Source organism: Neolamprologus multifasciatus, chromosome 7 (genome assembly GCF_963576455.1).
Source record: "Neolamprologus multifasciatus chromosome 7, fNeoMul1.2, whole genome shotgun sequence".
Lineage (NCBI taxonomy): Eukaryota > Metazoa > Chordata > Actinopteri > Cichliformes > Cichlidae > Neolamprologus > Neolamprologus multifasciatus.
Genome location: NC_140445.1, coordinates 31,030,357 through 31,053,858, shown reverse-complemented (window position 1 = coordinate 31,053,858; position 23,502 = coordinate 31,030,357). Strand labels below are relative to the sequence as shown.

At 37.5% G+C, this 23,502-nt stretch overlaps 2 protein-coding genes across 16 annotated transcripts in view; both read left to right on the top strand.

The window, feature by feature from the left end:
• Positions 1-5,396, top strand: part of LOC146514561 (protein unc-13 homolog B-like) — a 65,600-nt gene extending 60,204 nt beyond the window's left edge. For 11 of the 14 annotated variants that reach the window (XM_085165873.1, XM_085165872.1, XM_085165883.1 and 8 more), the window contains 9 exons: positions 4-150; positions 891-1,014; positions 1,113-1,166; positions 1,318-1,395; positions 1,598-1,745; positions 1,962-2,018; positions 2,255-2,347; positions 2,460-2,619; positions 2,938-5,396. In XM_085165873.1, coding sequence (XP_085021999.1) covers positions 4-150; positions 891-1,014; positions 1,113-1,166; positions 1,318-1,395; positions 1,598-1,745; positions 1,962-2,018; positions 2,255-2,347; positions 2,460-2,619; positions 2,938-3,223 — 1,147 coding nt within the window. In that variant the 3' untranslated portion in view covers positions 3,224-5,396. The remainder of the gene's footprint in view (positions 1-3; positions 151-890; positions 1,015-1,112; positions 1,167-1,317; positions 1,396-1,597; positions 1,746-1,961; positions 2,019-2,254; positions 2,348-2,459; positions 2,620-2,937) is intronic. The other 3 variants (XM_085165884.1, XM_085165882.1, XM_085165876.1) reach the window with 1 other exon arrangement.
• Positions 5,397-5,500: 104 nt separating this feature from the next.
• On the top strand, positions 5,501-23,430 carry LOC146514560 (phospholipid-transporting ATPase ID-like). 2 transcript variants are annotated; one of them, XM_085165886.1, is made up of 29 exons: positions 5,501-7,369; positions 7,445-7,484; positions 8,354-8,438; positions 8,666-8,724; positions 9,163-9,276; positions 9,608-9,706; positions 9,824-9,885; positions 9,996-10,068; positions 10,166-10,236; positions 10,322-10,404; positions 11,184-11,342; positions 11,509-11,597; positions 11,745-11,938; positions 12,050-12,258; positions 12,359-12,402; positions 12,482-12,647; positions 12,846-13,034; positions 13,152-13,267; positions 13,377-13,541; positions 14,371-14,482; positions 14,572-14,677; positions 18,832-18,982; positions 19,255-19,438; positions 19,562-19,785; positions 19,981-20,064; positions 20,190-20,435; positions 21,330-21,468; positions 21,754-21,884; positions 22,025-23,430. In XM_085165886.1, the coding sequence occupies exons 1-29, from the start codon at positions 7,200-7,202 to the stop codon at positions 22,286-22,288; spliced, it is 3,828 nt and encodes a 1,275-aa protein (XP_085022012.1). In that variant the 5' UTR covers positions 5,501-7,199; the 3' UTR covers positions 22,289-23,430. The 2 variants fall into 2 exon arrangements, with proteins under 2 accessions (XP_085022012.1, XP_085022013.1); XM_085165887.1 differs by lacking the exon at positions 7,445-7,484 and having other exon boundaries at positions 7,256-7,369.
• The last annotated feature ends 72 nt before the right edge of the window (positions 23,431-23,502 follow it).

Sequence of the window (23,502 nt, the reverse complement as noted above, 5' to 3'; positions counted from 1 at the left end):
CAGTTTCCAGACTCGCATCAACGAGTGTATGCAACAAATGGCATCTTTGCTGTACCAGATCAAAGGACCGGTCAATGCCAACAACAAAAACCAGGTGGAGGCTGACTCTGACAACATGCTTCGGCCACTCATGGACTTCCTGGATGGAAAGTGAGTAGTTGTTTTAGCCAAACTACAGTGTTTTCTGTTTATTCATTGAATTGTCCTGTAGTCTAATTTATTTATTTTTTTTTTGCTGAGATAATTTGGTGATTAATTAATTTGGTAAAATGTTTTTTCAGAGCAAAGAAGACGTCTTTGCAACTGCAAAACTGTTAATGTTTATACTACCCATACAAGTTTTCGTGTTTCTATGTATGGAGTCAAACTGTGCAACAGCTTAAGGGTGGAGCTGAAGCTGTGTCCAAAGATAAAGTTCAGAAAGAGGTGTAAGGATGTGATCTTTATGATGTATAAATAGTTGTTATCTTATATTTATTCAGATTTTGCAAACAACATTCCGAAACCTAGAGATACTTGTTGTTGATGCGTGGATGCAAATTTTATAGGGACTATAAAAAAATATATACATGATAATATTTTGCACTTCGTAGTGTATACCTTTGTGTAATTAGAAATATTTGTATTGTTGTTACTGAATTTTACTTCAACAAGCTGGATGACTAGTAATTGAGGACTAATGGAGAAGGGTGTACTTTTTCCCTGCTCCTTTTTAAATATGTAATATAAATCGAATGTACAAATGTGAAGCTATGTATAGTGCATTTTTGCTAAAAGACATATTTTTTTCCATTCATGAATGACTTCTCAGTATTGTTTATATGTTTAAAAGGAATAATACAAGCACTTGTGAGAGTATGTTTACAACATCTATGTGTGTGTTCTCGCAGACTGACACTGTTTGCTACTGTATGTGAGAAGACTGTATTGAAGCGTGTGCTCAAGGAGCTATGGAGGATTGTAATGACCAGCCTGGAGAAGACTATTGTCCTGCCACAGGGCAATGATACCTTTGTGAGTCAGCATTGACTTTGCCTATTTCTAGTATTACAAAATTATTAACTTTTTTCATACATAAATAACTCTTTTTTTTTTTTTAAATTATATTCCAGGGAGCACAGATTCTCTCAGCTGCAAAAGAACTGGGTCAGCTCTCCAAACTCAAGGTATCATATTGCCTCCACATATCTGAACAATAAGTGTCCTCAAATGGGCTTCGGTGTTACCCTAATTTAAAGAAGTGTCCACAAATGTGCTTACTAAGACTGAGTGTAACTATTTTTATTTCACCTTTTTGCTCACCATTTCGCTATGTAGGATCACATGGCAGGGGAGGCTAAAAGCCTGTCTCCCAGGCAGTGTGCTGTCATGGATGTGGCACTGGACACAATTAAGGTCAGTTTGTACTCTGGGTTTTGGTTTCATTAGGATGCTGTCTCAGATTAGCTTCATCTGCTATTTATATTTGCTATTTATTCATTACTAAACTTTTTATTTTGCTGTAAAAGATGTCAGAATATTATGAAACAAAATATTGGATGTTTGCAGTTGTGCATCTAAATATTTATGTCCTAACTCACCCTGTGTCTCTTTGCAGCAATATTTCCATGCAGGAGGGAATGGGCTGAAGAAGGCCTTCCTAGAGAAGAGTCCTGAGCTGTCCTCACTCCGGCACGCTCTGTCCCTCTATACTCAGACAACAGACACACTCATCAAGACGTTTGTGACCACACAACAAGCACAAGGTAACTGATAAAAGTATCTAATAGTAAAAAGGTACAGAAAGAAAGCCTTACCAAAGACAAACCAGCAGAGGGTGCTATGTGCTCATGATTAGAAAGACCTTTCACCAATTGCTCCATTTTTTTTCTTTTCTTTTTTTTTAATGTGTTGTTGATGCTGGAACTTGTTGATGTATCATTGCTGTCTTCTCTTTATCTCCTGTGCTGCCTCTGTGCCAGTACACAATGGAAAGGGTATTAGGTTAACTCCCAATGAAAAAATACAACCCAGCAGGGGTAGGTTTCATTGAAATCAACTGCCAACCTCCCTTTCTTCCCCAGTCTCCTTTTGCACAATTTGGTTTTGTCATTCTGTTGGTAGGTCATTCCTTACCCATCCTCTGCATCTGCATTTCCCTTCCATCCTGACCCTGCATTATTACTTGGTTTTCTTTTCTTTTCTTTTCTGTATTTTGCCTGTATATGGTCACATGTAAACTTACTTAACGTGTGTGTGTTTTCATGAAAATTAGGATCAGGTGTGGACAAACCAATTGGAGAGGTGTGTATCTACATTGAGCTTTATACTCATCCAAAGAGTGGAGAGAGGAAAGTTACTGTTAAAGGTCAGTCTGAGTTTTTTTTTTTTTATTTAAAGTGATGTAAAAAATGTGGCGTTTTAAGCAACGTTTGCTCTTTAGCTGACAACATTATCATGTTGCACATTTATTACTACAGTTGTGGGGGCCAGTGACTTAAAATGGCAGACGTCTGGCATGTTCAGACCCTTTGTGGAGATCACCATGATCGGTCCTCACCTCATCGACAAGAAACGGAAGTTCCAGACCAAGTCCAAGAACAACAGCTGGTCTCCCAAGTTCAATGAAACCTTCCATTTGTAAGTCCATTTAGTTTTTTTTTCCTCCAAATTTTGCAGTTTATGAAAAAATAAACAAAACAGAAAAACTTGGAAAGACTCATTTTGGCTGCAGCTCATATGTAATTCACATCTATATGTAAAATGTATATGTCCACTCGGGGATTTGCACAACAGTATTTTGATTGATTTCCACTAGAAAAGTAAATATAAAATCATGTCAGTGGGTCATTGATGTTGAGACACTACCTGAAAGTCTTTTGCAGCTTTAAGCTGACAGATACACCATTAAGCTGTTGGAGAACTCAAAGCACCTAACGCTCTGTTCTCTCTTCACAGTGTTCTGGGTAACCAAGATGGCTTTGAGTGCTATGAGTTGCAAGCATGCGTCAAAGATTACTGTTTTGGTCGTGCTGACCGGGTGGTGGGTTTGGTCGTGCTGCAATTAAGAGACATCATGGAGAAAGGCAACTGCGCCTGCTGGTGCCCCCTTGGACAGCGCATATACATGGACGACACAGGCCTCACTGCCTTGCGAATCCTCTCTCAAAGGTCCAATGATGATGTGGCCAAGGAATTTGTGAGGTTGAAGTCAGAAACTCGATCAGCAGAGGAAGGCAGATGAGGATATCTGGAGAACAAGAGGGAAAACAAAAGGATGGAAAATCTTCTCCGATTTTTATTGTAGATGAACATGTGGACTCTTTCTTGGACCTGTGATGTGTCTTAGCTGCTGTTGACTGTTTGGTAGTGGGTTGCCATTTCTCTTACATCACTGTTATGTTCTCACCTTGTTTTTTTTTTTTGTTCGTTTGTTTGTTTTTTTGACCAACAGTCACTTTGTTTGTTCCTCAAACATACATATTATTTGCTTTTCAGCAAACAGCCACATAAATGCTGGCTCACTCAAGCTTCACACTCAACAGCTGTTTCACAGGTTAGTGACCACTTACTCAGCTATTTAACCTTATTTGTAGCTCCTTTGTCATCAGCCGGAGCGGCATGGTGAGCATGTCATAGTCTCAAGGGAACAGATGATGCCAGGTCCTGTTGAAGGGCCAAACAAATCTCTGCACTTCCCTGGTGCAGAGATTGTGCAATAACCCCACCTCACCCCCAAACTGTGGCCAAGTGTTTTATGCCTTACAGTCTGCAAACTGTGAATGTGTGAAGTAAAATAGGCTTTTAAAAACCATATTCTCTATCTCCTTGGGTGATGGTTTGAGTAAATGTGAAAATACTATGTTTTATCTTATAAAGTAGTGTTTTGTTTGATGAATGAACGAGCACTAGCTAGGACACAATCCTGGTCAAGTACTGACATACTTTATGAAATGAAGGTACTTAAAGTAATAAACCTTATTTTTTACTAATTTCACAGATCAATTTGAAGGATTAATTGGTTTAATGTGTGCCTCGCCATGTGAAGTTTCCAGCCCTATTTCCCCGGGAAAAGGAATAGCTAGATATAAAACCTGAGGGAATAAAAATCAGTAACAATAAGGTTTAACTAAAATCCTCATGAAAATTCACTGTGGAAGTTTAACAAGAGTGCTATTTGAGCCATATTTATTTAGCTCATGTGGCCTAGTATAACCATGTATAACCATATTTATTTTTTATACGTATTTATTTTTGTGTTTCAAAACTTGTGATGGAATTATTGTTTACCACCAAAAAAGGACGTATTTACCACGACAGTGTCAAAGGATTTGCACAGTGGTTGGCCTAAGCTGCTGATGTAGCCTAAATTGGGCCTGAATTGCAGCTTCATAACAAGTTGAAATACAAACCCTCAAACTAAAAGTGACAAGCAAGTGCTTGTCATGCAATTAATAACCAAGGTAACCATGTGTGTCCTTGATTTAAGAGATAATTGTCTTGTTGAATTATTCATTTAGAAATAGTAGATGTTGAACTTTCTTCCAAAAAATAAAATCTGCATATCTGGACAAAGATTTAAAGTTTACATATATAATTCTGTCCTGTTTTCTTCTACTCTTTGGAGTGGCCTTGCTTTGATGAAAAGATAATAAATAAAGAAAAGTAATCTTTTTTTGCTTTGTTTTGTTTTCTTTTTTTAATTGCTTTTTTTAAAAGCCCTTGTATTTCCTTTGGCTTACAGCAATGATGACTTGCTACTTCTTTGCCCATATAAATGTTCATTGTCCAGTTTTCCAAGTGATTTTCCATATCATTTTATTGGGTATATTTATCTGGGTTAGGTTTTCTTTTTAATGTGTTATAGTTAGTGTTACTTTATTCTTTCTGATGTTATAAAAGCTTTCCTTGGTCCTCCTTATTAGTTTACGATGTTTTTGTTTTTTTTTCCAGTTGTGTGGACTGAAGTGATGTGCGTCAGTGTTGTGATGTGATGGAAAATGTGAATGTTAGACTTAATGAAAAATGATTATTGCTCTATTATAAAACCCTCAGTGCGTGCACATGGTGAAACTGGTCACAACCACAACTCAAGGCTCCTCTTTGTTACAGTGTATTAACCCCTGTGAATAATTAACGTTATTGGTTTAAGAGGGTCAATGTTTCACAGCCATTCTCTAAGCTACACGTTCCTTGTGCCAAGTTGCTACTGTTTATTTTTGATCACTTTTTTTGTGTTTTCAAAATTTTTAAACCCCTATGCTATCACTAAATCACTGCTGTAGTTATCAAGTACAGTATGTAAAACACTCTGCTTCATTTTTTGTGTAATCTTTGTCATTATTGTAAACTGTTGTTGCCATGTAAACATTCCAAATAATGAATTTTGTATAAAATATTTAATAAGTATTTATAAATCTTCTTGCCTGCTCTTTCTCCCACTACAATATGATAGCTTTTTTATTTCACCCAGTGGGTTATAAGAATGCAAATTCTTTGTTATTTTTATTACCACAAACACAGTTGCATTCACTTTTATTGTTTGACGATAGGATTGCAAGATATAAATAAATAAAGTGTAATCTGACTTGTTTAAATCATCTGGGCACACTGGCCCTTTTTCTTGAACTGATGCTGAACTCAGAGAAATAACACCCATCTCTTGATATAGTTTTGGCTTTGGGTTGTACAGCTGTGGTTTTCGTGCACTCATCATGAATGTCATAGTAATTTGGTGCTTTTAATGATTGATTTCCATGGTAGCATGCGCAGCATGCCTTATCTGATAGCCCTGTGTTGGTGTTGCTCCTGCATCATCATCATCATCACCATCACAAAGTCCAGGCCTGTTTACCTATTGACTCATTATTGGTCGTATTCGACTACAAATGATAGTTTCACTTTGCTAGCATAAAAAGGATTTGTTCAACATTGCTCAGTGGATTGATTGGAACTCAGAACAATGGAGAAGTGCAAGGAACTCAATGAAGATCTAAGCATGACAACTGTAGATTTACAAGTTGGCAAGGTCTTTCTAAAGAAATGCAGAATGCAAGATTATCACTTCAAACATTTGTAAATACAGGTTATTCAAATGTGTCACCACCAAAGGTTTCTTTCAGGAGAGAGCGTGACAAACTTGGACACAATTGGGTGTTCCAACAGGACGATGATCCAAAACACACATTAACATTTAATGTTTAACTAAGTTTAATGGCATTATATTTCTGGACTAGTCTTCCCAAAACTCCAACCTTATTCCTGTTGAGAATGACTACAAGTCAAGTCCATGCCAGGAAGCCAACCAATTTTGACAAGAATGCGCAAAAATTCACCCAGAATTTTCTCAGAAGCTTGTTGTTACCAAAAACATCTAGTCAAGATACAAGTTCATAAGGGATACTTACCCAGGGATTATCAGGGGTGTATGTATATACTTGAGCGTTTATGTATACTTTGGCCCTGTGTGGATTAGAGAAAACCCTAAGTAAAATTCAACTCATGCACCCAATTATTCTTTTTTAAGTTACTAAAGATATATGTTGTACATTCATTCCACCCTGGGGGAAGAAATCTAAGAAATCATTACAAGGATGTCTTATCACAATAAACTGTCTTAAATCACAAACACGCCACAGAAATGTAACATTTTGTTAACATCCATGTGCATTTGTAAAGATTCACTTCTTGCAGCGTGTTTTGACCATTTAGAAACCTAATACACTTGCATGTCCTCTCATATCAAATGTGCTTTCATTCATCCAGTTTGTTGTTACCAAGCAGAGAGCATGCACACACGCAACCACACTAAGTAAGAGGGTCATGTTGAGGTCCCCTGGATCTACATATCAGGCATGAAGTCAGCCTATTTCAAGCTGTAATAAACACTTGGTAGTAAGAAGTTAAATACATAATTATATTTAATTTATATTAAAAGCAGCCTACTAGAGTTTTCTTATGGTCACAAAGAGGTAAAATTAACTGAATTTAAGAAGCTAAAACTGAACAACTGTTCAGTCTGAACAGTGTGCAGCCACCGCAGGTTGTGTTACATACATGATTATGATAACATTCCCTCTGATTAGCTGAAGCACTTCACCTTTGCTGTTGTTTTACTGCCTTTCCTGTCCTGCACCTACTCAAAATCCAAGTCCAAAGATCACTGTGCTGTTTACACAAGCTCTGAGCTGTTAGGTGCAGGGGATCCCTGGTCTTCCTGTATGAACCTGAAACTTCTGGTGTGGGTGCGACTACAACGCTTCACCTGTTGTTCCTGTTGTCTTTTATCCTGGTGGAGGCCTCAGTTGAACTTCCTTTCTCTGTTTGGGATTAAACTGACACTTGGCTTTCCAGGCAATAGACAAAGGCCTGGATTTACTTTATCAAAGACGTAAGTAAAAGGAGGGTTAAAATCTTTACCTTTTTCACTGTCTTCTTTATTCAAACACATTTATCTGTGTGCAAGGAGGACCCAGGGGACAAGAGAAATTATATTGCTGTTTCAGGTATGTGACTAAGTTTCATTTGTTTTCAAACTCAGAAAACTATGATATTATGATTTTTTTTTTTTTTTTGTCAGGAACCATCTCAGAATCTGAACCCTTTAAATCTGACATCATTCAGACTGATCTAATATTTTTGTGAGTGCAAGAAGAAGGATCAATTGAAACATGCCAAAGAATGAGTTGTTGCTTCCTTGTAGATTTTGTTTTTCCTCCTTAAGAAATTAGGTATCAATGGAGCGTAGCATTGAAAAGTTAGGTAGTTAATTATTTTTTGTGCTGTTATGCATTTTATTGTCAACATTTTGTATTCTTTATGTCCCACTGATAAACATTTTTCCAGTAAAATTCTATAAAATGACAATACCTGCATATTATTATTGGTAGATTACTGGGCAAGTCAAATGGTCAAGGGTACATCTTTATCTTAATCAGTGTAGTAAGGGATTATTGCACCATATGTTTAACTACAGTACCAAGAGTTTAAAAGGCCTCTGTATCTTTACATCTTTGGAGCAAAGATAAATTGTGGGGAGGGGTGGAAATCTTGTCAAGTATGTGACATAGGTAGACAGCTATAGGTATGTCTACCTATAGCTGGAGAGATATTTTTGGCTTTGTGAAAGCTCAGGATTATTATTTTTGGGATGTTTTGTCTTTCCCTCATCACCATTTTAAAAGGTGTGCTGTACATATTAAATAGTTCCACCTTTTCTCTATTCATTTTTAAACATTATATTGCAGTTCTAAACAAACAGGACCTTCCAGGAATTAACTGTTTCCCTCTCGCTTTTGCCTCGCTTTTTGATATAGAAACCCTTTTGGTTTGAAATGACTCACCAATTAGAACTGAAAAGTGGACTTTTTTCCAGGTTATAAAACATGGAGAACCTGAGTTAAAGATGGGAACTGTGCTGTCATACTTTGGACAGTTGTGCGGACATGGAAATAAGGAAGGTGAGATTAGATGCACTTAAACTTTGCTCTACTTTACTGCATTGTTCAGTTACTTTATGGCTGTCTCAGTTTTAGTTATATTTATTTTTGTGACATGCAGTACACATTTCAGCTTACAGCTCTGAAATGTTTGCAAAAATTAAATTTGAGTTTGTCTTTCCTCAGTACTGCTGTAACATACAGTAGCATAAACTCTCTCCTGCTCTTACTGCTTTACTCTCTCACAGAGAAGGAGAGATGCTTGCGGGCTAATGACAGAACTTTCAACCTATCTTTCCGCTATGCTGTAAGTATATAAACAAATGTTATCATGCCTATTCAGCAGATGACAAGAGAAGCTTTGAACACACCCTCAGCTCAATGCTTTGCTTGTTTGGATTTGATTACTCTGTCACAACAAATGTCAAGTGTCACAAAGACAACTCTTTGCATTTACCACTCAATGAACATAAAGTTGTGTATATTTGCATGTTATGACTCAGTTGTACATAAATTGTAGCTAAATAATAAAATTTTTTGTTGAATAAATCTGAGTTGTAGGTAATTATTAGTGAAATCCTAGAAATCTTCGGATTTTTACTGTGCCTTGTTGCTGTGTCTGCCGTAGAAAACAAAAATGAAACTTTAACATTACATTACAAACATTTAAATATTAAATCACAGTGATTTTTGTTAAACTGACATCAGTCATGTTACTTTCCTCTGTCGATTTCTTTAACTTCAGAACAATGCCATCAAGACCTCCAAATACAACATCTTCACCTTCCTGCCACTTAATCTTTTTGAGCAGTTCAGGAGGCTCGCTAATGCCTACTTCCTCTTCCTGCTCATCCTTCAGGTAGACATGTTGCCATTCTTGTCAGAATAATTGCATGCTTAAAAATAGTTATTTTATGCTGCAGATAGTTATGTGAATGCAAATACTAGCTTATAAAACAATCAGAGTTCAAACTCCACATTGAACAGCATCTTTTTAAAATGTAATTTGATTTTAAAATTAGAAATGACACATATTTTCTTTCTTTATCAAATTATTTTTTTAACACGTTATTTAATGTCAACCATACACTGAAATGAGCTTTAAGGCTTTCAGTTTTCAGATTCTTAAAAGCTCAATTATCAATGTATTAAAACAGCATATGTAACTGTGTGTGTGTGTGTGTTGACAGTTGATCCCACAAATCTCCTCTCTGCCATGGTTCACCACAGCTGTCCCTTTAATATTGGTGCTGTCTATAACAGGAGTCAAAGATGCCAGTGATGATATAGTAAGTTGAAATTGTTATTAGCAATAGAGAGATCCTGCTCATTATGAAAACCAAAAGTAAGGAACTAATATCAGATTTGGAAGCAAACAGTATCTTTTTCTTGTGTCAACTGAGCAGAACAGACACAAATGTGACGGACAAGTCAATAACCGGAAGGTGGACGTCCTCATGGATGGCCAGTAAGTCTTTGGAAACCCAAATGAAAAAGAAAAGAATACCTTTTGTATGAAGAATTATGCCGTTTTGGATTCATTTCTGTGTTGTATGCCTTTGTTCGCTTCCCTGACAGACTTAAAAATGAAAAATGGATGAATGTTCAGGTCGGGAACATAGTCAAACTGGAGAATAATGAGTTTGTCACAGTAAGTTTGGGGAGGCTATAGTAAAGATTTGAAGCAAGTGAAAGAAATTCATTTCAAAAGTAAGTTCCAAACTAAACTCAGTGCTTTTATTTCTTAGGCAGACATTCTGTTGCTGTCTAGCAGTGAGCCCCTTAATTTAGTTTATGTGGAAACAGCTGAACTCGATGGGTAGGTGTGCTGTACTGTGGTGTTTGTATGCTAGGTTGACACCTAATGTCTGAGACTGTCTTGGATTTCCCTTGGTCTCCCCCAGAGAAACCAATCTGAAGGTGAAACAGGCTCTGACTGTAACTGGAGCGCTGGGAGACAACATTGAGGCACTGGCTGCCTTTAATGGTGAGAATCTGAATCTGAGACAACACACAGTCTGATTTTTAAAAGTGAAACCTGTTTGTCATTGGGAAATGTCAGAGGGGAGAAAAACAAACAGAGTTTTTTGACAAAGTAGTATTTCACCTGTTTAAGCTTCTACTGAGTGATTACATTTTCTCATGTCTGTGTAGGTTTTCAGTCATCCAGGTCATAGTCTAAGAATCTTGGAAAGAAAGCGACTGGGCTCATTTACGTTTCTTGAAACTTAGACGTCCAGTCGCTTTCTTTCCATGCATATCCTCATGTATTGCTTTTCTCTACCAATGTAAAAAGCAGATCCTGGGTTTTATTTATTTGTTGTTTGTTTGTTGCTTACTTGAATAGATCTGTATACATTCACTAGCCACTTTGTTAGGTACACCTGCACACCTGCTAATTAATCTAATCAGCAAATCATTTTAACATGTGGACAGGGTTAAAATGATCTGCGGAAGTTCAAACTGGCTATCAAATTAGGTAGAATGTTGATTAAAGGGACTTTGAATGTCACATGGTTGCTGGCGACAGATGAGTGTGAGTATTTCAGAAACTGATGACCTGCTGGGATTAACCCACATCTGTAAGGTTTCCAGAGAATGGTCCACAAAAGAGAAGATATCCAGTGAGCAGCCGTTCTCTAGGCGAAAATCCCTTGTTGATCTCAGAGGTCGGAGGAGACTACACAGACTGCTTCGAGCTGTCCTCTAACTATCCTGTGAACTGATGTTCAGAATCATTTGCTGACACTGATTTCTGTTTCTCAGGTGAAGTGCAATGTGAACCTCCCAATAACCGTCTAGACAAGTTCAAAGGGACTCTGACTTTGAACGGAGAAAGATATTCCTTGGACAACGACAAAGTGCTGCTCAGAGGCTGTACTCTCAGGAACACTGAGTGGTGCTTCGGTCTGGTCATCTTTGGAGGTACACTGTGCACTGCAACTGTGTACAATTTGAGTGATTTTTTTTGGTCTAGCTTTTATTGTTTACTCTGATAATAATGTTTGAAGTTGTACATAAGAGACTAGAGCAGGAAGGAGATGCAGCAAAGGTGTGCAGAAGAAAATCTGACACTAATAAACCTTTCCAGGTCCTGACACTAAACTGATGCAGAACAGCGGGAAGTCGATATTCAAACGGACAAGCATTGATGACCTGATGAATATCCTGGTGTTATGTGTGAGTTTACACAAGCACAAATACAAAGAAAGTCACATGAAAGTCTCAATTAATAGATAACTTATAGATGGTGATTTGTTTTTCAATTGAGTGACAAGAGTAATATTGTTTGAATAATCAAGAAGTCTGATATTTTTATTCCATCAGATCTTTGGTTTCCTGGCATCTATGTGCTCCATTTTGACCATTGGCAATGCTATCTGGGAAACAAACGAGGGCTCAGTGTTCACTATGTTTCTTCCTCGTGAACCGGGCATTGATGCTCCTCTCTCATCATTCCTCATCTTCTGGTCTTATGTCATTGTCCTTAACACAGTGGTACCAATTTCACTCTACGTCAGGTAAGTAAAAATGATGAAACCAGAAAACAACCAAAGTTGGTTTGAACACTTGAGACTTGTGTTAATATGTATCACATTTTGAAATTTTACCAATTTGTGCTACATTGTTAGCGTGGAGTTCATTCGTCTGGGGAACAGCTTCTTCATAGACTGGGACAGGAAGATGTACTATCCTAAGAAAGATACTCCAGCTCAGGCAAGAACCACCACACTCAATGAGGAGCTAGGCCAGATTAAATACATCTTCAGCGACAAGACTGGCACTCTGACACAGAACATGATGACTTTCAACAAGTGCTCCATTAATGGAAAAGCTTACGGTGAGCAGCTTTGCTTGTGCAAAAAGGTGTCAGAGAGGCAAATGGAAACAGGAACATTGTTTAAATGATTCATTTTACAGTACATTTATCTTATATTCAGGAGACCTCTATGAGTTCTCTGGAGAAAGAGTGGCAATTACAGAGGTGAGAGGAAAATGCATGATTGTGTAGCTTATTTAAAGAAAGTATTGATCCAACTTTGTTGTTTCGGCTTTTCTTGTAGAGGACAGAGAGAGTGGACTTCTCTTGGAACAATCTGGCTGATCCAAAGTTCAGCTTTCATGACCACAGTCTGGTCGACATGGTGAGAAGTGGAAACCCTGAGACTCAGGAGTTCTTCCGCTTGTTATCCCTGTGTCACACTGTCATGCCTGAGGAAAAGAAAGAGGGTGAGGGGTCCCCTGAAAGACATCTTCATGTCATTTACATTTCAGGAGAATTTCAAAATATTCTTGGAGTCTATTTAAAAACTCCAAATTCAGTGCAATAAAAGACATACAGGTACATAGAAATGTGCTCCACCATGCAAATGTTCAAATTTTACCCTTATATGCCAATTAAATTGTCATCTCTGTTTTACCTGGTAGGAGAGCTCAATTATCAGGCTCAGTCACCTGATGAAGGCGCTCTGGTGACCGCTGCAAGAAACTTTGGATTTGTGTTCCGATCACGCACACCAGAAACCATCACAGTCGTAGAGATGGGCAAACAAGTCATCTATGAACTTCTGGCCATTCTGGACTTCAGTAATGTTAGGAAGAGGATGTCAGTTATAGGTGAGATAAGGGGTCAACCATACTTTTTTTGGCCATACTTCGTATGTTCAGAAGATAGACAATTTCTTTTTCTGCATGCATTACGTCAAACTTTGTAACTTTCCCTGTCACTTCCAGTGCGCAGCGCAGAGGGGAAGTTGACTCTATACTGCAAAGGTGCAGACACCATGATCTTTGAAAGACTGCACCCCTCCTGTAAAAAACTGATGGAAGTAACCACTAACCACCTCAATGTGAGTAATCCAAAGCATATAAAAGTAGCTTGAAGCTAAAGTCAATAAAATTTTAATATAATTAATGTAATTTAACATTTGACATCTTTCGATTATCAAACAAAAACAGGAGTATGCAGGTGATGGCCTCCGTACACTTGCTCTGGCCTACAAAGACTTAAATGAGGGCTACATGATAGATTGGACACAGCGCCACCATGAGGCCAGTGTTGCCATGGAGGGACGTGAAGAAAAACTTGATGAACTTTATGAAGAGATAGAGAAAGATATGATGGTTAGTACATGTGCTGAAAACTTTGTCACATCGCTAGATCATCTGACAGACCAATTTGCTGCTTGATGACCTACCGGTAGTTTTCCAGAAATTCTACGTACCAGGGATGTCAAATTAATTTTACATTGGGGGAAAATATAGCCCAATTTCATCTTAAATGGGCTGGACCACACAAACTCTGCTTGTCCCCAGTCAATGTTAATAAGTTTAACTATACATTTTACCTTGAGATATCTTACAATAAAAAAAGACGTGCAATTTCAACACCTCAGATTTTCTTACATGATTGTGGCGGGGTGTGGTTTGCGATACTGCTGCAGGTGTGATTGACCCACCTGCGTGGCATCTGCAATCACGCCTAGCCGGCTTAAAAGTTAGGAGTTCTGGTAAATGCTGTTGTTGTTGTGGCAATGTTGAGCTGGCAGCAGGAGAGCTGCAGCTCTGTGTGTGTTTGCACAGCAACCATGTGAGTGTTAATAAAGTATGCTGAAGAGCATGTTCATGCCATCGGGTCTGCCATGGTCATTTACAATGATAAAAAATGCTTCTGTAGTAAATGAAAGAAATCGATCAGCATAAATCTTTGAGCTTAAATTGTAAGACGTGAATGTGTAAAGGTACAGAAGAATTCTGGTGGTTTGTTTTTCCAGAATGTCCTCCAGAAAGCCATCCTTTTTCCAAAGTTGTTTCCAGATTAAAGTATTTGCCAGGCTGATTCTGGCACCTGGGTTCGTTTGACACCCCAGCTTTAGATTGTGCACTAATGTTACAGTGAAACCAGAATAATTTGTCATAAATGTATAAATCACAACTACATCTGTGGCTTTAGCTGTTGGGAGCGACAGCTGTGGAGGACAAGTTGCAAGACGGTGTACCACAGACCATTGAGCAACTGGCTAAAGCTGACATCAAAATCTGGGTGTTAACTGGAGATAAGCAAGGTCAGTGTCACTTTATGTTTCTTCTTATTTAAGCTTTTTTTTTGTAGATTTAAGATTTATTGATTGAAAATTATTTTACTGTTCAACAGAGACAGCAGAGAACATTGGCTATTCCTGTAACATGCTAAGAGGGGAGATGAAGGATGTCTTTGTTGTCTCAGCCAACACTGCTGAAGGAGTCAAAGAGGAGCTACAGTGAGTCGGTTAGAAACAGATAAGGATCAACTGTCAATCAGAGGCTTTTTCATCATACAATTAATGATGCAATTTGTCAGTTTACGAATTTCAGTAAACTTAAATTAACTAGAACAGCACGAACAGGAACTCAACCATTTGAGGCTTGATTCATTAAGTTACTTTTCCTACAGCTGTAAGATAAATTTGTAGCTGTTGTTTTACAATATTTGTTTGTACAGTTTTCTCAGACAGGCATGAACATTTTCACACTTCTCTCTTGTTTCAAGTTCAAACCTTCATAGAAAAATAAGTCCATTATAATAGAATGAAACCGGTGCAAAACGTTTCGTCAACATTGTTGTGTTTGTCGGGGAGAAAACGTACAAACAAACACTACAAATTTGACAAGCTGAACGCATTCTGTACTGTACAGGAGGCAGTGGTCTACAGCCAAAATCTGCGAAACAGTGAGGCCGCAAAAAGTGAACCGCGTTATAGTGAGGGACCACTGTATATCAAAATTTGCTGCTTTACTCAGGGGCGGATCTAGAGAATTTTTCTTAGGGTGGCATGAGGGTGGAAAAGAAATCACATAGGGTGGCAAAATCAAAGTCAAATCAAAAGTTTTTTCTCCACACACATATGCAGGTGGTTACATATGGTTAAAATGATTTAAATGCAGTAAGTATACATGTTTTTCATATAAATATAGTCCATAACTTAATTATTGTCTGTATCCCACATAATTAAACACTTTAGTTACATAAAACATGTGAGTTTTGATTCTATGTACTGTATAGCCTGTATAATAAATAAATATGTAGCCCAATAAGTATAAAATCCAGAAAGCTACACAAAATGGGTGGTTCATTTACAAACACAAGTCTAACTTAAGTTTCACACTGTTTTTTGTTAGAAAACAATCACATTGTTACATGCTTAAATTACACAAAATGTCAGAAATCTGCACTGTCATGAACAAAAATGTAAACCTAATTTTTCATGATTTGTTGGATTAACACACTGAGGTCTGAAATACAACCGGTCATTTTTGACTCCTTTTGAGTTTACATTTGTATTTCACCCTCAAATTGTTTCATTTTATTTTTTCCCCTTGCCTTGTTTGGTATCATTCTTTTCAGCTCAACTGAGTTTAGTTGTTTTTTCACTGACATACTGCATTAGTATTACTGATCTGAAATCACAAAAAGAACTTAAAATCCTAGTAGTATTTTTTTTACTGTAAAAAAAAAAAAAACAGATATGTTGAGCAAATTCTTATAACTTGAAATGCAAATATAAATTGTACATTTTATAAACATATACAACTATTTATCTAAAAATGCAGTCAATACACCTGCCGTTTTTTTTTCCATTTTGTACAACCATTTAAAAATATTACTAAAATTAAAATGAGAGAACAAGCAGGTGTCGCAAATTATGTGTGTCAGTAAAAAAATGTTTTTCCACCAGAAGACAGAGGAGAACAGCACAGGGATAAACCTGCAGGCCTGACAACAGGAGGTGTATCACTCCGCTGGTTTCTACAGTGTTTACAATGCAATATGCCTTTTTGACATTCATTAGTGCCCTCACTGACACACAAAACAAAACAACAACACAAGACAACACAACACACTAACTATACACTCCATGCTAAATGTCACAAATCTCCCACATCTAAATTCTCTCTCTCTCGCACACACTCGCTCGCTCTGTCTCGCTGCCATTACTGTCACTCCCAAAACTTTTCCCTCTTCCTAAACAACCAAATCCCACCTGTTGACTTTTTTTTAAATTGGTCGACATGGTACATTTTTCCACCGATACAAAAGAGGTGGCTTTTTTTTCTTTCTTTACTGTTTTTGCGCTGTCCTTAGAAAACACTTTAACAAAAACCACATACACACAGAAAAAAACGTGGCTTATATATATTATCATAACTCTGGATTTACTGGGCTGTAATTAAACTTTAAAAACTTTTAATATGGGCTGAAATAAAGACTCAGCGTGGCTGCAGCTTGTTGCTGTGTCTGCTTAAATCAGTCATGTGATTTGGAGGTGCAGCGTGTTCGTGGACCACAGAGGTTTAATAACACTCACCATCATTCCATTTCCAGAGTGTAACATCCAACCACCTGTGTGAAATCTGAAATTCCCATGGTGTTGTTCAAAATAGTGATGCGCAAATCATGAACGAATCGTTCAATACTCGAGAATCACTTTACTGACTCGTGAATCATGTTTCACATGCCCAACTGACTCACTGACTCATCTCTGTTGCTGTTAGCAAACTAATTTCATTAGTAGAAAGATATCTAGCTTATAATTAAAATTGTGGAGAAAAACACAACATTCAGTATCTTAACAAAAATATTTCTGCTCTGAACTGGAAGAAAAAACCCGAGTAGAAGCTCACATAAAGACAATAGCTCCTCGGTTCACAGTAGCATCGCTCTGCTAACATGCTAACAGCACATTTGAGCTACTCAGCCCCTCCTTTCCTGTGTGAATCATAGCGTAAGCGAATCACTCAGGACTCACTCACCCCCTCCCTTCCCGTGCTGGATCATAGTTCGAACAAATCACTCAGGACTCCCTCCTGTGCTGAATCATAGCGCAAGCGAATCACTCACTCACTCAACCCCCTCCGTCCTGGCTCACAGCTTCTTCTTCTTCTTCTTGGTTGGCAAACAATGTTAAGGCGCATTACCGCCCCCTGGCTCACAGCTCAGTGGACATTTAGATGAGAAAATATATATTTGACACATAAGGAAAATAATAATAAAGTAAAAATAATGTTCTCTTTAGAATTTTTTTCTCGTTTTTGCTCTATAAAATAGTTGTTTTCTTTATTTTCTTAGCAGTAGGATATACATGAAAAAAGAAACAAATTAAGTTTGAGTGAAAATGTACATTTTTTGCACTCTCTGGTCAACTGACTCAGTGACTCAAATGACTCAAAAAACCCGATTCACTTTGGTGAGTGACTCATTAAAATTCGATTCAGTAAAAAGAATCAATTTTACCATCACTAGTTCAAAATGTGCTCTGGCACAATCGCAAGCATCGCTTGCTACTGAAAACAAGAAAAAAGCCGGTCCTGTCATATGCAAAACCGGGGTGGCAAGGGATCATTTCATGCCACCCTTCTAGATCCACCCCTGGCTTTACTTACAGGACTGACTTTTTATTATTTTTTTGGAAAAGGGGAAAAAGAGCAAACCTCTGTAAATTCTGTATAACTCATCACAACTTTATAGCTAAAAAACCAAAGCTTGACATCCATGCCTTACATGGTTGTGGTTACTAGGTTGGGATTGAGCATTCCTACCATCATCTATGTTCCTCCACAGTGGGTAGTAATGTGAAAAATTAAGATTGTGGTTACAAGGAATGGGGATAAGCTACTTCTGAAGGGTGTATGGGTTCAGACTTCTTGTTAGGATGCTGTTCTATTCAGAACAGCTGGCTTGGCAATACCTCCTTGTGCACTTACAAGAGGTAGAGGATGTGGCCATTGTAAGGGAGGTTTTGACATGTCCATGGCCAGAGGGGCCGATGGCGCGATATGGCAGCCTCGCTTCTGTCAGTCTGCCCCAGGACAGCTGTGGTTACAACTGTAGCTTGCCTCCAGTGTGTGAATGTGAGAGTGAATGAATAGTGGAATTGTAAAGTGCTTTGAGGGCCCCAAAAAGTGCTATATAAATGCAATCCATTATTATTATTATTATTATTATTATTATTATTATTATTATTATTATTATGTCTACTTAGACTACTGTCGCTGATAAGTGACAAAAATGAATGAGTGGTTTGATTGATGACTGAATACAAGTACAGTCAAACCAAAGTCATCCTCAGCGTTGTGCATGTTTGATTGAATTAAAAATAAAATAAGAAACACAATGTGTGCAAATACAGTCCGTCTCAAAAGGTTGGTTTAGATATTTTTGACACTCTTTTTAAAGGAGAAGAGAGGCCACTAAAGGCATAATGTGTCTAAAATCGGCAATTAAGAGGATAAAAAATATTTTTTAAAATTAAACACTGTTAGCCTGTTAATCTTTAGGCTCATCTTATATCTTCATTGTTGTCTATAAGAAAAATATAGTTAACAAATTAATTGTGAACTTTTTATGAGGTCATGTTTTCTGTCCTCATGTTTTCAGGAATGCACGACGAAAAATGTGTCCTGAAGCAGAAGAGGAGCCATCTGTGATTAAATCTCGAGTAGGCCTGTTTTGGCTTAAAAAGACAGAGACTATGCAGGATGAGAAGGTGGATGGAGATTATGGACTAATTATAAATGGGCACAGTCTGGTAAGGTTTTTTTTTTTTTTTTTTATTATTATTTTTTTTTTAGCAATATTACTATTGTCAGCAAACGCTGAAAATCCCCTGCTAGTTGACCTGTAGAGGTCACACTGTGTGATCAGAAAATACATATTGTTTTTTTTAAGCCTGATTCTCTTATATTTCTTAAACTTAGAGATGAATGTAGAAATGAATGGGATTCTCTTTAGGTTTTAAGGTTGCACTACAGAGTCTTGACAGATGACCTAACTCCAATCAATTCTTTCCTTCATCATCAGGCTTTTGCACTGGAGAAGAACTTGACATTGGAGCTGCTGAGGACAGCATGCATGTGTCAGACAGTGATTTGCTGCAGGGTCACTCCTTTGCAGAAGGCCCAAGTGGTTCAGCTGGTCAAGAAATACAAGCAGGCTGTCACTCTTGCTATTGGAGATGGAGCCAATGATGTCAGCATGATAAAGGGTAACCTGTGAAGTCACCATTATACAGAGCTGTATTTTCATTACAACTATCCAGCTGGGAAATATGTAGCTGATAGTGTGTATTTTATTATGTATTTTATTTGCTTCCTTTTCTGCCTGCCAGTTGCTCATATTGGTGTAGGTATCAGTGGGCAGGAAGGCATGCAGGCAGTGCTGTCAAGTGACTATTCCTTTGCCCAGTTCCGTTACCTTCAGCGCCTCCTGCTGGTGCATGGCCGCTGGTCCTACATCCGCATGTGCAAGTTCCTTGGATATTTCTTTTACAAGAACTTCACTTTTACACTTGTCCAATTCTGGTACGCCTTCTTTTGTGGTTTTTCTGCACAGGTGAGATATATGTATTGTAACTATACTATAATGTAATTTAAGTAGCTTTTGTAATGGGACATAAAGTGTTTATCAATCTCAATGAGAGAAGTGCAAAAAAGTTTCAAATGATGCAGGACAAATGAAACAAATAACTTGATTCACATTCACCTTTTCTTAATGTTGTACTTAAATGTTCATCGTGGTTGTTCACAGACTGTTTATGAGGAGTGGTTCATCACCTTCTACAATATGGTTTACACAGCTCTTCCAGTCCTTGGCATGTGTCTGTTTGACCAGGTATGTAGATTACAAGTAACTATCAGTTTTTGGTCGACTTACATAAACCAGATTATCATCTCATAGTCAGGTCTCTGTGTCCACTGAGCTTTCTCATCTCTTTCACTAAACCTTGTTTTGTGCAGGATGTAAATGACCGTTGGAGTTTATACCATCCTCAGCTCTACGCTCCAGGGCAGAAGAACCAATACTTCAATAAGAAAGCTTTTGTGAGCTGTGTGATGCACAGCTGCTACAGTTCCTTAATCCTCTTTTTTATCCCATGGGCTTCCATGCATGACACAGTCAGAGATGATGGAAAAGAGATTGCTGACTATCAGTCTTTTGCTTTATTGGCACAGACTTGTCTGCTTATTGTGGTGTACACACAGGTGAGAAATACAGCTCTCGTTACCAGAGGCATGCTTGGAAATGACATATTTATTGTGACAACATAGAGAATCACAAAACTTTGCCACATTATTTGTCCTCCAGTTTTTTTTTCAGTGTACTGCACTGCTTTGAGAAAAATTTGCATTTAACAGTTTTATTTATGCATTTCTATACCATAAGTCCATGTGCACTCATTAGATACTTTATTAGGTGCATGCGGTTATTATCACTTTGGGCCTTTTTTTGCCTGCAGAACTGCTCATTTTCATTATGGCAAATTTTCAAAAAAAGCCTGAACTATTGATACAAATGTTGATTCTGACCCTACCATCTAAATATTACTGAGATTCATGATACCAGGCAATGCTTTTGTTCTTCTGTATGCCATGGTTGCTGTGTTATTTGAGTTATTGTTGCTTTACTATCCTCTCGAAGCATTCTGTCAATTCTCCTCTGGCATCAACAATCTTTGGCCAGAGAACTGCTGCTCACTGGATGTTTTCTCTTATAGAACTATTCCTTGTAAACCCTAGAGATAATTGTGTGGGAAAATGCCAGTAGATCAGCAATTTCTGAAATACCCAATCTAGCACGCAAAACCACACCACATCCAAAGTAACTTAATTAGCTTTTTTGCCTCCCTGATGCTTAGTCTAAACTCCAGCAGGTAGTATTGACCACGTGTACATGTTCAAAAGCATTGAGTTCCTGCCATTTGATTGGCTGGTTAATAAACAGTTGAACCGGGGGTACCTAACAAAGAGGCTACTTAGTCTACAGACTAATCTGCTGTAACAGAAACATTTCCATTCTATGTCAGTCTCTAAATTTGAGTTTATGTAAAGAAATAAGTACACAGGACATTAATAATGATAAAAGTAAATACTTTTCAGCTGTGTCTTGACACCTATTACTGGACAGCAGTGAACCATTTTTTTGTGTGGGGAAGCATGGTGGCCTACTTTTCCATCACATTAACCATGTGCAGCAATGGCATGTTTTATCTCTTCACGTCTTCTTTCCCCTTCATTGGTAAGTACATTTACTATATTTAGTATGTTTGCCACTTTAATGTTAATTTAATGAAGTTATCAAGTTTTTTTCTATTCTAAAATATTGGTACTTTAAAGGAGACATGAGTACATTAAAACAGGGTCATGCAAACTAGCATTTAGACAAAAAAGGTTAGATTTGTGCTGGCTGTATCCTGGGATTGTGTATTTAAATTTCATCATCCATTTTTGCAGTTTGTGAAGTTACTTTCTTATATACTGTAATACTGTAACATTATGTGATTCTGACATTATTGGATTTCAGGCACAACAAGAAACTCTCTGAACCAGCCTAATGTGTGGTTCACCATATTCCTGACGTTCCTCCTCTGTATCCTGCCTGTTGTTGCTTTCCGCTTCATATTTATACAGCTTCGTCCTACCATTAATAACAAGGTGAAAAAACACTTGGGGCAGCATGTAAAACCATCTTGTCTTCTATTCACCCTTTTGTCTTGTACACCAGAAAGTAGGGTATCCATAGTGAAAAGTCTACATTTAAAAAAAAATAAAAATCCCTTGTTTCTTTTTTCTAGGTGAGGTATAAGATGCGTACAGAGGAGTTGCCTGTACCGGCACCTCGTCGCTTACGGAGAAGGCGTAGTACTCGGTCAGGTTACGCCTTCTCTCACTCCCGGGGCTATGGTGATCTGGTAACATCTAGAAAATTCCTGATGAAACGCTCCACCAAGAGAGCTCCTCTGTTCACCCAGACAGACTCTTCCATATTTCAAAATCAGCCACAGCACTACCGCACTATTGCTGAGGAAGCTGACGAGTCACAGGGTCACAGTCCCTAAAACCGAAGCACACAGGGACTGAAACACAGACAGTATTTTATTTTCCTAACACTGGAGTCAACCTGGCACTGAAGAAAAGATGGTGTCTTATAATGTGTGACTGTTGATATCTCTGTGAAAATGTTGTTTGCCTCAGAATGTTTTTTTTAATTTTTGTGCTTAATAAGTACAATTTTCATATTGTGCAACTTGAATTATTACTGGCCAGTTTCTAAAGCACACTTGAAGATTTTGCAAAGATGTTCTACCCTGGTTTTAGTTAATTTAATTACAAATACAATTGGCTTGTGGAGTAGGATTTAAAAAAAAAAGGTAGATGTAGTTTGTTTTGTTTTTTCTTAGTTTTGAAATAGGTTTTCAAATAGATAGCTGAGAAATTACAAATATAGGAAGTTTTATTGATTTTTAATACAAAGTATATACTAAAAAGTTGTGTGTAGGCAGTGATCTTGAATACTGTACTATACATTATATACAGTTTAGTATAGTTTATACACTGTAGTTATTTACATGAGGATTATGTGTTATTATACTGTGTTAATAATTTAACATTCAGTCCTTCATGAATGTATAACTTAACCTGGCACCACTACAATCACATTTTTCACGGCGGACAGCCAGTTATTAGTCTTATCTCTGTAACTGTTTTTTGTTTGTTTGTTTGTTTTTGTTTGGGGTTTTTTTTTTTTTTGCCTTTTCATAACCTTATTTTTAAAAGGACAAAAAACCAGAATTAAATGTGTTTTTATATTTACAAGGAACTGAATTCTGGAAAAGGGGATTGGTATAAAAAGCAGATATCTAATTTTCTAATCCAGGCTTCAAGCAGATGTGGATTATAGTCATTAACAGTTGTTAAATCATTGGACCATGGTTCAGGATGGCTGTATTAATTTTCTTCATCATGTTAAGACTTTGCTCATACTCTCTGAGTAATAAATTGCTTTTTCTAGTTCCAGCAGTCAGTTGAGCTGTAATGTATTTGTTTATGGAAAAACACAGAAGTAGTGTATGTGTGAGCTTCGTCTTTGTTGACACTCTATACAGTAAAAGCAGTTAATGACACACAAGGACTGTGAACTCTGAACTCATGCACTGTTTTCACACTGTGTTGATCAATAAAGCCCTTCAAAATTGACTCTTTTACTTTGCTGTCTTTTATTGACTTAATCGGTACCTATGTACCGTATAGATTTTATATACCTTCATGTGAT